Source organism: Alosa sapidissima, chromosome 13 (genome assembly GCF_018492685.1).
Source record: "Alosa sapidissima isolate fAloSap1 chromosome 13, fAloSap1.pri, whole genome shotgun sequence".
In the NCBI taxonomy this organism is placed as follows: Eukaryota; Metazoa; Chordata; class Actinopteri; order Clupeiformes; family Clupeidae; genus Alosa; species Alosa sapidissima.
In genome coordinates this window covers 19182196-19199291 of record NC_055969.1, presented here as the reverse complement: position 1 = coordinate 19199291, position 17096 = coordinate 19182196, and the positions used below count along the sequence as shown (strand labels likewise).

Sequence of the window (17096 nt, the reverse complement as noted above, 5' to 3'; positions counted from 1 at the left end):
AGGGCAGGTGGTTACCGGGGAGAACATTCATCCCACATCTGTTTCATTTTCACACCTTTCATGAACATGTGTGTGAGCATGTGTGTACTTCATGTGTGTGTGTGAGTGCGTGAGTGTGTAAGAGAGGGGAAGGTGTGTGAGGAGAGTTAGCGACCATGCTCCTGTGTGCGAGGTGAATGTGTGTATGTGTGTGTGTGTGTGTGTCTGGGTGTGTGTGGGTGGGTGGTTGTGGGTGTGAGTGTGAGTGTGAGTGAGAGAGAGAGAGAAAGAGAGAGAGAGAGAGAGAAAAAGACAGCGCTCCTGAATGTGAAACTGCAGGGAGAACCTGAGGAGCAGGTGGGAGGGAAAGCTGGGTGTGTGTTTGTGTGTGTGGCAGGGGGGGGGGGGGTGTAAACTGGCCAGAGAGAGGAAGAGAGAGAGGGTTAGGATGAGGTCAAGACAAAATTTGAGAAATGGATTAATTTGTGTCCGTGTGTGTGTATGTGTGTGTGTGCGTGTGTGATCATAGGAGTGCAATAGGTTCACTTATTTGAGTGTGCTTCAAACTGGAGAGGAGAAACACTTCATCAGAGGTTTGTCCTGCCGTTTTGTTTGTTCAGTTTAATCTGATAAAACTGTCTCTATGTGCAACGGCCAGGGGTGTGGCCTTCAGTGTGTGTGTGTGTATGTATGTGTGTGGTTGTGCATGTGTTTGATTTTGTTTGTCAGATTAGAGCAGAGTTCGCCAACCAGGAAATGATCTCAGGTAAATTATGTTGTACATGATGCCCCACTGTTTTGATATGCGTACTGGGGTGTGTTTGTTCAAGATGTCTAAATGTAACTACTCGATTCGTTCACACATTATCGTTTTACAAGGAATATAGTGCTGCAGTAAAAATGTTTGTAACCTTTTGAGTAAATTGTTATGAATGTTATAGCTACTGTATAATGTTGCCGAAGATGTAATGCCTACACTGTTTTGCAGCTTACAGTAGATATAGTGCTGTAAAGCAAAACATGTCAACATCTAGGTTTGAGCCTTTGGTGCATTGAATTTGTTTATTGTTTCTTGTCATGGCAAAGTATTTTACAGTAGAACGAAGAGCAATGTTCAAGCAATTAAAAAAATGCTGGAAGTCTTAAAATGTCAGGTTTGGGATATAGCCAAGACAAGATGAAGAAATCGCAGAAGGGTTTTTTTTTTTGTCTTTGTTTAAAACAAAGTTTTTGAGCCTTAAAACTGCAACTAAAGCGAGATTAACCATGAACACATTGGGGGTTGAAGAAGGAATCAGAAATTCCCAATGACAGGTTTATTTTTGCAGCTTTGCGTAATTAGAATATCTTCTTTCGTTTTTACTATTATTGGTCCTAAAAAAGCCTCTTCTAACCTCCTGTCTTTTCTGCTCTCTTCTCTTATCTTCTCTTCTCTTCTCTTCTCTTCTCTTCTCTTCTCTTCTCTTCTCTTCTCTCCTTGTCTCTGCAGGAATTGGTGCCAGATTCAACCGGGCTCTAATGAGAGACAAAATAGAAACCATTGAGAGCACACACACCACAGCACGGCTCCGTTACAGAAAGAGAAAACAGCAGCACCTTTAATTAAAAAAAAAAAAACACATCGGTTCCGACTAAGCTCAAGACAGCCAGCTGCAGGACTGCAAGATAAAGAGAGAAGAGGAGGCAAGACAAAGAAAGAGTGACAAAGAGGAAAGAAAGAAGGAAAGAGAGAGAGACGAGAGAGGGAAGGAGGTGGATGTATGCAGTGTGCAGAGGACAGCGAGGCAGCGGGGAGGCCATGAGGTCCAGGAGTCAGGGGGCTTCGCCATCTCCGAGCGCCGTTCCCCAGCACCGCCGGCACCACTGACCACGTGGTGGTGCAACCTCCCCCTCCACCCTCCCACCCTTCACCACACACCCCAGCGCCCAGGCAGACACCTCTCCTCCCTCCACCTTTGCCTCACCTCGTCCTGGGGAGAGAGCCTGCTATGATCCCCTCCTTCCAAGGGCCTGGTTGTCCAGCCTGAACGTCGGGGCCTGCTGGGTCCAATGGTCATGCCCTGGTAGAGTGGCGGTAAAAAAAATCTGAGAAAGGTGCTCTTTTGCTGCAACAAAGGGCCATCAGCGCTCCGTACGTGAAGGATGCTGAAAACTTGATTCTACTTGATTCAGTGGACCCTTCTTTGTGCTGCATAAGTCTTCCTAGTCTTACTAAGGATTAGGGGGTCAAATATTACATTGGATATCAGATATCACTGATTACTTCCGTGACATTTGAATCAACTCTCTCACCTCCCCACCCCCACACCCCACTTATTTTTTTGGTGATTCCAGACACTTTCTTAGGCACCGTCCTTAACCGACAGGAAACATTCTCTCTCAATCGTTTAACACCCTGCGGAGGATCATGGGATGCAGGCAGAGCTCTGAGGAGAAGGAGGCGGCGCGGCGGTCCCGTCGCATCGACCGCCACTTGCGCTCGGAGAGCCAGCGGCAGCGGCGTGAGATCAAGCTCCTCCTCCTGGGGACCAGCAACTCGGGCAAGAGCACCATCGTCAAGCAGATGAAGATCATCCACAGCGGCGGCTTCAACCTGGAGGCGTGCAAGGAGTACAAGCCCCTCATCCTCTACAACGCCATCGACTCGCTCACGCGCATCATCCGCGCGCTCGCCACCCTCAAAATCGACTTCCACAACCCGGACCGGGCGTACGACGCCGTGCAGCTCTTCGCGCTGACGGGCCCCGCCGAGAGCAAAGGGGAGATCACGCTCGAGCTGCAGGGAGTCATGAAGCGCCTGTGGGCCGACTCGGGCGTGCAGGAGTGCTTCCAGCGCTCCAACGAGTACCACCTGGAGGACAACACCGCCTACTACCTGAATGACCTGGACCGCATCTCGGCGGCCGAGTACATCCCCACGGTGGAGGACATCCTGCGCTCACGTGACATGACCACTGGCATCGTGGAGAACAAGTTCACCTTCAAGGAGCTCACCTTCAAGATGGTGGACGTGGGTGGGCAACGCTCGGAGCGGAAGAAGTGGATCCACTGCTTTGAGGGCGTCACCGCCATCATCTTCTGCGTGGAGCTCAGTGGCTACGATCTCAAGCTTTACGAGGACAACCAGACGGTAAGGGACAATTACAACAAAAAAAAACAACAGATTGACTTATTTTAAGACGTCTCGTCCTGAAAACAAGCAAATTTATCTGCCAGTGCGTTGAGCAAATTTTTCTTGATAATACTAAAAACAATATAAGACTTACTTATACAGCTTAATATAAGATTAATAACACTTGGTTAGATTTTGTTTGTGTGCAGTACCAGCTAATAATATGCACATATCTTCGGCCAGGTAGGCTAATTAGTGAAATACCTTGTGTTAATGTAATGCACAAGTATAGCCAAGACTTATTTTCTGAAGCCAGGGTTACCCACCTATGCACACACATAAAGACAACAATAGAGCCGGCACTACTAATGACTAAGGAAATCACTAAGGAAACATAAAACAAAGAAACTATGGCAAAAATCTGTTACTTGATATAATGAACATCTCATTTGTATGTCATAGCACATAAACAGCACATTTAATAGGATAGTCTAATCCAAACACTAGAAGTAAGTTTATTTAATGAAGTTGCTTAACAAAACATACAAAGCAAAAAACCTGGAATGCTCTATTATAAGCATTGAGCATATTGCATTTTTTAAATGTTTAAGCTGACCAAAGCTAATGGATGAAGGGGAATAGGCTACACGTGGCAGTTTAGACAGAGATTGCAGACATCAGCATTATTGACATGAGATTACACTGAGCATGCCCTGAAGCGAAATTGCTGTTTGCTGTTCACATGACAGATGTCCCAAGATGTTGGAAATAGGTTATTGGAGAATGCACACCTGTAAGACAGTGTGGACCCTGATGTAGATTATATGTGTGGTACATCCATTTCATTAAATTCATTACTGTAATAGTTTAAGGGAATTTTACACACACACACACACACACACACACACACACACACACACACACACACACACACACACGCACACAAACACACCCCTCTGGCAACAGCCTAAATTCTCATACGTCAACAGTGCATATCGTCAACAAAGAGAGCCACTGTTTACTAATGGCTTGTTTTGGATGTACTGTCTCTCTAACAGCACAGGAGCTGGCTCAAAGAGCTCTTTAGGTCGGGGGACGGGGACGGGTGTTTATGTGTGTGTGTGTGTGTGTGTGTGTGTGTCTGTGTGTGTGTGTGTGTGTGTGTGTGGGAGGGGTGTTCAACCATGTACAGCCTAGATAATGCAGGCAAGTCCTCCTGTGTCACTGCAGCCAGCTTTCACTCGCGTTGGTCACCTAGACAACGTTTATCTCGTGAGCTCACTCTTCCTCAGTTTTTTCCTTACAACGGCCCCAGAGACAAGCACACACACATACAAACACACACACACACACACATACAAACACACACACGTATGCACACACAAACACACACACACGTATGCACACACAAACATACAAATACACACACATGTATGCACACACACATACAAACACAGACACACATATGCACACACAAATATACAAACACACACACACACACACACACACACACATGTATGCACACACACATACAAACACACACATATGCACACACACAAACATGAACACAGACGAACACATACATCGTCACTAATCTCAAAGAGGGCGGAAACAGACCATGGCATCTTTAAACACACGCACACACACACACACACGCTCTACATGCAGATGCACACACACAAACACAAGCTAAAAACCACCACTACCACAGCCAAAACCTTCCCTATAGCTGTTAACTGCAGCACATATTGAACCCTCTCCAGGTCACCCTCCAGTCCACGTTCTCGACGGCTGGCAATTACGGCGATCTCATTTCATACCCCCCCCCCGACACACAGAGTGACATTCCGAAGCGCACATCAGCATGGAGTATCAATTAGCGTGTGCAGGTTATAAATAAAGCGGGGTGGCGCGAGGAGACGCTGGTGGGGTGGGTGAGAGGTGGCGGAAACGCACCGGAGTGATAATTGAGTTCAGAGTGTCGAGGTGTCAGAGCGTACCTGCGAGAATTCCCTCACAGCACGAGGGACACTGTCAGCAGCGCCAGCAGCGGCCGCGGCCTGGAAGGAAGTGAGAAGTGTCACTTTTTATTTAAAAAAAAATAATAAAGTGGGTCTGTGTGTGCTTGTGTGTGCTTGTGTGTGTGTCTTTTTGTGTCTGTTTGTGTGTGTGTGTGTGTGTCTTTTTTTGTGTGTTTGTGTGTGTGTGTGTGCGTGCGTGCGTGCGTGCGTGTGTGTGTGTGTGTGTGTGTGTGCGTGCGCGCATATTTGTAGATATAAATATGTCCATCCATGTGTGTGTGTGTGTGTGTGTGTGTGTGTGTGTGTGTGTGTGTGTGTAATTGAAGAAGAGAGATGGATATAGGGAGCTATCTCAGGGTGGAGGAAATGAAGAGAGGAAATTAGATCCTCACACACACACATACACACACCCACACACACACATGCACACACACATACACACACACACAGACACACAGGCATACACACACACACACACGCACACACACATGGGCATACACACTCACGCACACAGGCATACACACACACAGACACAAAGGCATACACACACACACACACACACACACACACACAGACAGACACTCAGTCTCAGCAAGTATTTGATGAAACTAGTTACTGATATAGTAGTAGTTACTGATATAGTAGCTTCTGAAAAGTCCTGCCCCTGCACACTATTCATGCCCAGTGTCTTTACTCTATAAAGCAAGTCATACTGTATGATACAGACACACTGTACTCTCAGAATGGCCATAGGCCTTTCCACTGATGTTAATGCAGGTCATGAAAAAGGTCATGAGAATCTCACACCACCAAAGCATTGAAAACAGAATACCTTTTAATGTATAATTCTTTTTTGTCCCAAAATGGCCCCCACAATTTACCGCTCCCTGTACTTTTGTTTTCTTAAGTATTTTTAAAAGCAAGTACTTCTGTACTTTCACAACTGTACAACTCAAGTAAGCATTAGGCTCAGCAACTCACTTGTACTGGACTAATATTTGACAAGGTGTATCTATACTTTAACTTTAGTAAAGGAAAAATTGCAAATTGTGCAATTTGTCCACCTTTGTTCACTCATTGATTGTGTACATGCCCTTTAGCATCCTGGTTATGGAGCTTATCCTAATTTTAATCATATTCAGGATATGGTGTTTACCGAGCACCGAGATATTTGGTTCTTAATATCCCTGTATACATGATGATTACTATTATCCCAGTTGCCAAGTTCCATTAGCACAGTCATGTGTGTTTGCATGAGGAACCGCAATAAGGTGTATACATGGAACCATGTCCCGGGTTCGGAGTACTCCAGCTACCATAACCGGATTTCTCAAAACCGAGATAATGACTTTTCCGGGATTCTAAAATCGGGATGTGATGTTTACATGTGCCAACACATACACTGAATTACTTAATATGCATATTAACACAGTCAATCACTCACACATACACTCACTGACTCACCTCCTAACTATCCCTAACTTTTAGTTCAGTGGGTATGGCATCTCAGAAGGTGATATTGCCTGTGTGTTTGCCTTCACAGAAGAAAAAAAAATCTAATTAACAAAGCAGCAGTTGTGAAAAAAGAAAAAGCAGAGGTGAGAGAGAGAGAGAGGGACAGAGAGAGAGAGAGAGAGAGAGAGAGAGAGAGAGAGAGAGAGGTGGGAACGACAGAAAGGGAAGCTGAGAGGAGAGGAGCAGATGGAGAAGAGGAGAGACAGGACAGAGTGATAATGAAAAAGGGGACACACACACACACACACACACACACACACACACTCGCACATATACTCATGCACACCCATGTGTATGCACACATATACACACACGCTAATACATAAACACACATAGGTCAACACTCCCTTCAAATTTCGGATTTTTGAGATTCCCAAAAACCTATATAACTCACACTCGCATCCACTTTTACTTTACGTTGTAAAATAACATAAAGTCAACATAATTTGAGGTTCCACTGCACGTCTTAGCGTGCGCTGACTACCAACATAAGAGTGAGTGTCGCTTAAACACACCACCAGTGTCGCAGAGAAAGCTTGCCTCTAAGTGTTGTGGATGACTGCGCGCTCATATGTGACAAGGCCAGGCCGCACACAGTCATCCATGCATGGTATACGCAGGCACTCAGGCACTGAGGTATGTAATGTTGCAGTCAGTGCAAAATAGTGGCATGACGACAGGAGGGCTGGGCTTTTGGCATACACTTCAGCCTCACATAAGGCTCCTGTCTGGGAAATGAATATAAAAGCTATCACCTACTGAAAGTAGGTCTTCGACATTAGAAGGGTCATTTTTTTTAGTTAAATAGTGATTACATTTGGAAGCGTGATTGAATTTTATTTTTTTCTCTAGTCCTTTTGTCTGTCGATTTTTTTTCTCTCTCTTTTTGTTGCTCCCATCTCTCTCTTAAAAAAAGAGGATTGCCATGGTAACTGTATCCTAGCAACAGGTGAGGCAAACGCTCCTAATCCATGGATGTTGACAATGAGCAGTGACTGTGTGTGTGTGTGTGTGTGTGTGTGTGTGTGTGTGTGTGTGTGTGTGTGTGTGTTTTATTGCTCTCTGCAACGAAGAGATCCAGGCATGACATGGAGGAAAGGAAAATGGGTGTATTCTTTATAGGGAGAGGGAGAAGGGGGATGGGGGGTTGAGGGATCTCAGGTGGTTGCCATGGCTCAGACAGGTTGCGTGTGTGTGTGTGTGTCTGTGTGTGTGTTCTGGGGACGCTTAGTTCTCTGTTGCATGCAAATGGTTTGCATGCAGCTCACGATGCTGAGCAGCACAGAGCAAGGGTATGGGGTGGTGGAGGCCGTATTTCCCCACTGCAGCAGAGGAGCAAAACACTCAGCAACACAACCCCGTCAGAACCATTTTAAAGACTAAAATACCTTTATGCATATTTTTCCATACATATTTTAATGACATCCAAGATCATGTTCAGTGAAGAATGTAAAATAAAAGGCTCACTACCTTGGAGCAGGTTTGTGCTTGATTTCAAGGGCATGTTACAGTTAGCTATGAATGTCTTTGAAAACCTTCTCTCCTTTGTCAGTCAGTGATGTGAAGTGGTCTAGCTTATTGTGTCCCTCCACAGGTTTGAATCTAGTCATTAATGGCACACACAAAAAATGATTTGCAACATGTTGAAAATGTGCACAGGTTTAAAAACATCCTAAAAATAATTGGTCTCAGGGACCCCTTACAGTTCCGTTGAAAAGCACAATTGTCTGTTACTAGCCTACTGTAAAAACTTCTCACGGAACAGCACAATACATGTGCATTTGCAGTGTTTCCACATTTGTAACGTATGAATGTTTATACAGTTGACCTGTTGCCTGTTGAACTGTTAACCTTTTTCAAATGTTAAAACCTGGCTGTGTACCAACAGCTTTTTCAATGGTGGTGATTCGGCATGTCTACCAATGAAGTGTGGAGATACATTGAGCCTCGTAAATGGTGTAAAACAGTGATTTATTTGCATGGCTTGCCCGATGCCGAAGCACCACCATTGAAAAAGCTGTTGGTAGCATCGGCTAACTAGCGCCAGATTTTGGAGTGCAGGGGACAAGCCGAGATGGGCTATGAGACATACGTTCACACTCGGTATCATGTTTCAACACACTTTAGGTCAATATCACACCGGAATTCTCCTTTAAAACAAGCTTAAGGGACTGTACGATATTTACCGGGGAGGGCCTAAGAGAATTTTTTAAGCCTTAGGGGAAGGCCCAGGAGGAATTTTTTGGCCTGGGGGGAGGGCCGTGGAAAATTATTTTTTCCTGATCCATGATATTTTTTTTCCCTGATCAATTATCCGTTTTCGATATTTTAAAAGGTTTGTAGGCCAAAACATGATTCACGTCTCTTTGACAGAGTGGGCGAGTCCAAAAAGTCGCAACCCTACCTGAATCTCCCACAACCCCCCTCATAAGCTTGCAGGTTACCCGCGGTTATGAGTCATAAACAAAATATTTTAATGATATTCGGGTCATTTGCGGGCGGGTCAGTTAAAATTAATTAAATATATATTTTCTACAAATAGGCCTACTTAAAATATCACGAGAAGGCTAGCATCAATACAGTAAAGTATCCATACAGTAAAGTCAACAGTAAAGAAGCTGAAGACGCGAGTTAAAATAATAAAGACACCCCTTCAGGAAAAGCAATATAGACTATTAGAAATATTGGGAAAAGTTCTTAAAGGGGTGGTTCAGGATTTTGGACATAGGACCTCATTTCCAAGTAAGCAAGTGTGATATTTATCAGTGGAGACCGTTTTCAACACGTTTCATCCAGTCGTTCTAATTGCAGAGTTCGCAGGTGCTAGGCTAGCGCAAGTCAACGGTTAGTCGAGTGTCCTTTGGAGTAGGTAAGACTGTTTTTAGTGGCAGGCTAGCACATACCGTTGACTTGTGATATTTATCAGTGGAGACCGTTTTCAACACGTTTCATCCAGTCGTTCTAATTGCAGAGTTCGCAGGTGCTAGGCTAGCGCAAGTCAACGGTTAGTCGAGTGTCCTTTGGAGTAGGTAAGACTGTTTTTAGTGGCAGGCTAGCACATACCGTTGACTTGCGCTAGCCTAGCACCTGCGAACTCTGCAATTAGAACGACTGGATGAAACGTGTTGAAAACGGTCTCCACTGATAAATATCACACTTGCTTACTTGGAAATGAGGTCCTATGTCCAAAATCCTGAACCACCCCTTTAAAGAAGATGACAGTAGTACAAGTTATGGTCTATGTAGGCCTACTTCTTGCGAAGCCATTTAAAAGTATGACAGCCGAAACGGGCAGCCTGCAGGAATAAATGTTATGGCACAGACTACACAGCCATATCTACCGGTATGTATAGGTTCGCGCATGCATAAAAGTTACCTTAGTTCGTTTGTGACTTTAAACAGTGGATGTGCTTTAGTAAAGCTTTGTGCTTCATTCAGCATTTTAAACCAGTTCTTACGCTAACGTTTTGACCAGCAATGTATCTCTCTTGCCAACTTGCCTCACCATTTCTGTTTTCGAAAGAAAGATGTATGTCCATGGCCAAATCTTATCCTAGTGTTCTAATCCTTGGTGGTAGCACTGGTGTGTAGCCTACCCGTGTGTGTATGTGTGCTTATGACATTTGCTGGCCGTTTTAACCTTGTAAATGTAATTTTTCGACCAGTTTTATTTGATTCACGTAGGGGGGAGGGCCTAGGAGAATTTTTTTGAGCCGGGGGGAGGCCCCTGGAAAAAAAAATTTGACCAGGGCGGAGGGCCAGGCAGAACATTTTTAACCCGGTCTTTATTGTCATTGTTTGTAGTCCTACTCAACAATGCACATTGCTTGCCAGCTAACTCCACCTACAAGCCTACAAGTTATATATTATATTGGAAACGTTAATTTAAGGGGGAAACAAAAACTCTTTGGTGCTGCTTTAAGGATGAAAGCCTATGAGGACTCAGGTGTGTCATTAGGGTGAATGCATAACATTGAAATGAGATTCCATTTTTGCAATCCTGAAGTGGGTATTTGTTTTCTTAGTCAGTAGCCCTAGTGTAATTTGAACAGCAACCAACTAAATGAAAGGTTGGGTTATACAAGTCTTAAATCTCATTTAGCCATGCACGTGTAAAAACCTAATTTCAGTAAAAACTTTGCTTGGTACACATAATGTATTTGCTATGATAAGAACATGACACTTCTAGACAAATTAATGTGTCATCTTTTTTAATTAAAATTCACTGGCAAAACAAAACATGAGCTTGATAAAATTGTTTTGTCAGCTTTATTTAATGAACACTCTGTTGGTTCTGTTTATTAATGAATGGCAGTCATTTTTGGTATTGTTGCTACAGGTGTTAATAATCTCTCACAGAAAATAATCTCTTTGAATAAAAGGTTTCAGCAGTGCAAGTACTGTACAGTGATCTCTGATTTACTTTGCTGAAGGAGCCGAATCATCCGAAGACGATGAACAGTATCACCTCCAAGCACATTAGTGTTTAAATCGAAAAGCCATTCGGTTAAATCAGAAGCACCTTCAGGCTCTACAGAGTGTTTCCACCTCTCCTTAAAATTCAACGCACACATTCAATGCATACTACCATTATGCAGGGATCTATTTACTACAATTTCTCCCTTTCATCTTTTTTCTTTTCTTTATTATTTATCTTCCTTTTTTTGGGGAGGGGGAAATATAGTGGAATAAGGCGAGGCTTCGCTTGCCGTCTCTATTGAATGTTAAATAGATGGAATTCTGCTCTGGGGGAAGTCTCTTCCCACTCCAGTGATTAGTATTTACTGGAAACAAAGCATTAGAGCTCTCTGGAAGCCTCTCATTAATACTTGAGCTTAATTAATGGTTGCGAGAGTGAGGGAAGGGGGGGCAGAGAGAAGAAGGAGAGAAGGAGAGAGGGGAGAAGAGAGGGAGAGATGGAGGCTGACAGGAGAAGAGAGGAGAGAGGGAGTTGAAGGGAGAGAGAGCGAGAGCTGGAGGGAGCTCGTGGGAGCTCGTGGGGTGGGAAGGACTCATGCAGCGCTCTGCTTCACGTCATGGGGGTGATGGAGGAGAGAAGAGAAGGTGTGGTGAAAGTGGTGGTGATGGTGTGTACGAGAGGCCATGTAGGACGGACATATAAGAATTGGAACACTTGTACATTGTACACACATACCGAATCTACATGACTGTAGGCTACTGATTTACAATCCATAGAAATCAAATGCTGACGTGTCAGCTATACACAACTATACGACATTCGAGTTTTTTAGAAATGTAATGTGTGCGTGTGCATGTCTGTCTGTTTATTATTTGTGCATGAATAGTACACGTGTGCATTGTAGTGGAGGTTTGTGGCTGAATGTGCATCTGATGGGTAGTAGTGGGCAAAAGGTATAAGTAAAAAGTAAAAAGTAAAAGGTATTTAAACTATTTTCAACATCTCACATTATCACATTACTTTGTCTCTCTCTCACTGCCCTATTCAATCAATTATTTTCTCCATCCTTCTCTCTCTCTCTCCTTCTCTCTCTCTGTCTTTCTCACGATGGATCTTGTGATTTGCTCAGAGCGCCTCAGTGTTTAGTGTAACCTTTAAAACAGCGACCCAGTCATCTTGTCAGGCCCCTCCTTCGGTCACAAGCTGAAGCTACACACCACATGCCTGCTGTCAGTGTGTGCATGCAGAGACACACACATTCACACACACACACACACACACACACATGCACCAACACACGCACGCACACTCACACTCACACACACACAGACGCACACTCACACACACACACACACACACACACACACACACACACACAGAGAGAGAGACATACAGGCACATGTACACATGAACATGCACTCACCCCCTCCACACACACAAGGATTGGCACATGGCACGCTTGAATGCACACACATGCATGCATGGATGCTTCATGTGGGACCATTCACACACACACACACACATTAGCACATTTTCTCCCTGCAGCCTCACATGCACATGAATAGCATACTATCTGATATCTGGCTTAGACCATCTCACATTGTGCACAGAAATACCTCTTAGTCTTAGGAGGCTGAAAGAAGCCTCAACTTCTTACATAATAGTAGATGTTTTTAGTACAGGGTGTATACAGTAGAAGCCATATGTTAGTCATATTAACATTGTTACAATGTTAACAATGTTAACAGAATTAGGCTAACTAGAACTCTATTTCAGAATATCCTTGAATGCAAAATGTGCAGGCAAATATGTCAATAATGTTTTAGGTCATGTTCCATTCCCTTGGAGCTGATGACAATGCCCCTTGTAATATAAGTGACATATGTAAGTCACTTTGGATAGAAGCATCTGCTAACTGAATAAATAAATGTAAAATAAAAATAAAAATGTATGGCTTTGGGCCAAAGAGGTGCTAAATAGCTAAATATAGTACATGAAAATGTGAAGTTACTGGAAACCGGAAATTAAGCTAGTTGCCTTAGGTGTTTAGCGTTCTAGTCAGCATGCTTACATTGGACCACTTAGTCTTCAACCATGAAATGATCAGATTGGTGTTTTTTTTACTCTGAACCCAGGTTTGGTTTGTAGCTCACCAGGTCAAAGATGAACAGGGTCAGGTTGCTATCAACACACCAAGATGGCTGCATTAGGCCACCTAGGGAGAGTGCTGATCCATACTGATAAAAATACCATACATCTGGGGTACAGTGTATCTGTGATAGTCACTTTGGACACACAAGCAAACACACACACACACACACACACACACACACACACACACACACACACCTATCACATGATTGATCAGCAGACCTAAATGCACCTAAATTGGGTGCATTTAGTAAATATCCACATCCTGCCTTGTGTCATTATGTCATGAGGCTTAAGTGAACTGTTGTACAATATACAGTACAGTGCCGGTGTATGGAGCCTAAATCTGTACGTGTTGGCTCTTGGCTCTGGTGGTGCTGTGGGTGTTTATTTTTTCCCTGGGAGGGCCTGCTGTTCCTGGGCTCGGGGGCCGTTTGTCAGGGTGGGCTGTGGAGAATCCATTCAGCCAGCATCCCCGCGAGGAGGCCCAACAGGAGGCCTGGTGATTGAGAGCCTGCGCTTTGGAGGGGGAGCGCTCCCATATGCATAAGCTTAGCTCACCAGAGCAGAACACTGGCAGTGTGAACGCCTCACAACAGAACCCCCACACAGAGTTCTACACTCAGAGATAGAATTTAGAGTGTTTTATGGATATTCAGTGGGTTCTAGATTACTGGCAAGAACCATACTTGTATGACTCGACAGTCATATGTCATCAGTCATAACATGTTTATGACTGGGTTGCACAGGTCTTATGATGATTGAGGCTACACACAAAGCCATGGCATAAAAACATTTGTTTATGGGATGGCACCTTGTTTTCACCCTGCATTGACAGATGAAAATAAGGGCCTTGTATCACATAATAGTTGCCTCCAGCTTTGCTGTACAGCAACATACAGTATACACATTATATGGAACAGTTTGCTGGCGTCATGGGAGTCATCTCAAGTTCAGGACAGTGCTTCACTTGTGACAGATGTTGCTTCCTAAGGTTACTGGTTAAGGGGTGTGTGCATGTGTCTGCATGTGTGTGTGTGTGTGTGACCCTCGTGTGACTGCTGTCCTTCCCATTGCCCTATGACTGACAATGTAAACAGTATCTCCATGTGATCTTGTGGCAAAAGTTTATGTGAGGCCTTCCTCTCCTCTCCAGAGAGAATATGGTGTTAAAAAGTCTTACGCAATACAAGAGTTTTGTGGTGGCCTAGACTAGCTTACAGATTTACAGACTCTGGCAGTTAGGTAGCCATGACATTTCTTAAGCACCCACAAATTAAACACACAAATTCCTCCTTGTAGATCTCTCAACTCGTACACTTAAACCTTGAGACTCCCCCCCCCTTATCGCAAGTAGAGTGAGTGAGTGAGTGAGTGTGTCCGTTTAGTGTCCAACATGCTCTGTGGCGTTGGTGGCGGAGGTCAGGTGGATTTGTCATCGCCACCCATGTGTTAGACTTGAAGGGCAGGCCACTCTCAGCAGGCATCTGTTGTCACTGTGGAGGCTGAGTTGTTGAATGTGCTCATTCAGCTTAGTTTAGCTTATCTTAGCGTGCGCTGAGGCAGCAACAGGCTACTGGATAAATGACTTCATTTTTAACGCTTCAGTGTGTGAGAAAACTCAACTGTCTGTCAAACGAGGCTCTTACTGTTATAATGCGACCACACTTAGTGGAACTCGTTGTATAAATGTGATGTTTTGTCATCTACTATAACTTTTCAGGAGATTGAAAGCATGTCTTTTGAACTGTCAGGCCTTTATTGTCAAACCCATCAAGACCTCTGATGATCAAAACCGATTGTACCAACAAAACATGACTTTTTATTCAGTATTTTTGATAATGTTGCTCTTTTGCTGTTCTTTATATTTACAAATATAGATTATGCACAGCCCTTATGTGAAAAAGTTTTATCGGCTCTATCTGAACGCCATTTTCTCAACGTTATGTTCCCGACAAACAACAGACAGAGAACTTAAGAAATGAAGTTTGGCTGATGAATGTAGGATCAGAGGGAGAGTGAGCGACATGGGCTATGTCTCAAACCGTCTACTTGCACACTTCAAATACTTAGTTTAAGTATATAGTGCAGATATTGGGACAATACTAACCATCAAAAAGTGGGCACAACGCAAGTAGGCGCTCAGTGTACACTAGTAATATGCGGTTAGAGACACAGCAATGGAGGCATGATGTAGAGAGGGAAGGGGGCAGTTCAAGTTTGGGTCTCTGAGTGAATTAAGCTGCTTGAGTGTGTTGACACAACACAAGGCATTGAGCACAGATCTGGCTAGTGTGTGCTGACTGGTTATCTTTCTACGTGTGTGTGTGTGAGTGTGTGTGTGTGTGTGTGTACATATGGGTAGGTGAGCAGGTGGTATGCTTACCTTACTCTCCCCCCACAAACTTCTTTGGGTCAATTGCAGTGTTTATATATACAACAACCTTGTTGGTTCTTCCTATATTCAGAAATTTTACCGTTTAAACTGAATACAGGTGCACAGCTGCAATGGCATCACAAACTTTATTAATAGAAAAGAAAATCAGAAAAGATAAAAAGTTACTTTATCTATTTCTACATACCTGATTGACTGAGTGACTACATATAAATCACTGGATCAAAGAGGTGATTGTTCACGGGTAATGTGGGTGCAGTTTTTTGGAGATGTGAATGGTCTTTGTGTGGTCTCCATGTCTTATTCTGCCGTAGGTCTCATAAGTGCAGTGGCTGGTACTGGCCCCTGATGCACATGCACACTAAAAACAGCACCAAGTCACTGTGTCCTCTGTGCCAAATTATTGCTCCTATTTCTCTTTGGAAATTGGAGCTGCACAATGAAAATGACATCAAGGTTTATGGGTTAAGGGTTGTAAAGGACGAGAGTGGCATATTTTAGGTATGAAGCTGCTCTCTAGGTGAAGCCTATTGGTAAGAGAATCCAAAGTCAATGTACTGACTATGCAGGCCAATGCTATGCTGTATGTTACTAGTGGCTTACTGTAGTTGTTAATGTTGTTGTGGTTATTAATCACATGTTTTTTCTTCCCTGTGTCTTCTCCTCTCCTCTTTTCTCCTTTCCCTCCCTCTCTTCCTCAGAGTCGCATGGCGGAGAGCTTGCGCCTCTTCGACTCGATCTGTAACAACAACTGGTTCACCAACACCTCGCTCATCCTCTTCCTCAACAAGAAGGACCTGCTGGCCGAGAAGATCAAGCGCATCCCGCTGACTGTCTGCTTCGCCGACTACAAGGGCCAGAACACCTACGAGGAGGCAGCCGTGTACGTGCAGCGCCAGTTCGAGGACCTCAACCGCAACAAAGAGACCAAGGAGATCTACTCGCACTTCACCTGCGCCACCGATACCAGCAACATCCAGTTTGTGTTCGACGCCGTCACGGACGTCATCATCCAGAACAATCTTAAGTATATCGGCCTCTGCTAGGACTTGGGGACTTCTGGGGAGGGGTGGGGGTCTGGGGGGGGTAAGGGGTGGGGTGGGGTGGGTGAGGAGGGTGAGGGTTGCAGCACATGCATAGATGGAGGTTAGTGGCGGTAGTGCACTGTTAACCACTACTCCTTTGGGTCACAGAGGCTCTTTGAAAAATAACGCCTCCCCACCGACATGGGAGACAGACGGACAGAGAAAGAGATGGAGTGAAAAAAATGAGAAAAACAAAAAGAAGATGAAAATGGAATGCGTATGAAAAAACGCTCCGTTCTCCGTCTGCTCCGTCTCTCTCTCTCTCAAGGTCAAGCGTGACGGGCGGGTGGCCGAGGGCGTGGGTGAGGGAGGAGTGATGGGACAGCGACCATCTTGTTTGAGTGATTGATGCAGAAAAGCCCTTGGGTCCACACATGATTTTTACAAGGTTGACATAAATGTGTTTGCACTGAATGAG

At 44.3% G+C, this 17096-nt stretch overlaps 1 protein-coding gene across 3 annotated transcripts in view; it reads left to right on the top strand.

The window, feature by feature from the left end:
- gnaz (guanine nucleotide binding protein (G protein), alpha z polypeptide) overlaps positions 1-16660 on the top strand; it is a 45440-nt gene extending 28780 nt beyond the window's left edge. Inside the window, exons 1-3 of one of the 3 annotated variants that reach the window (XM_042060498.1) lie at positions 402-572; positions 1469-3109; positions 16295-16660. In XM_042060498.1, the coding sequence (XP_041916432.1) occupies positions 2387-3109; positions 16295-16639 (1068 nt within the window). In that variant the 5' untranslated portion in view covers positions 402-572; positions 1469-2386 and the 3' untranslated portion in view covers positions 16640-16660. Of the gene's footprint in view, positions 1-401; positions 573-623; positions 746-1468; positions 3110-16294 lie in introns of those variants that run through there. The other 2 variants (XM_042060497.1, XM_042060496.1) reach the window with 2 other exon arrangements.
- Positions 16661-17096: the final 436 nt, after the last annotated feature.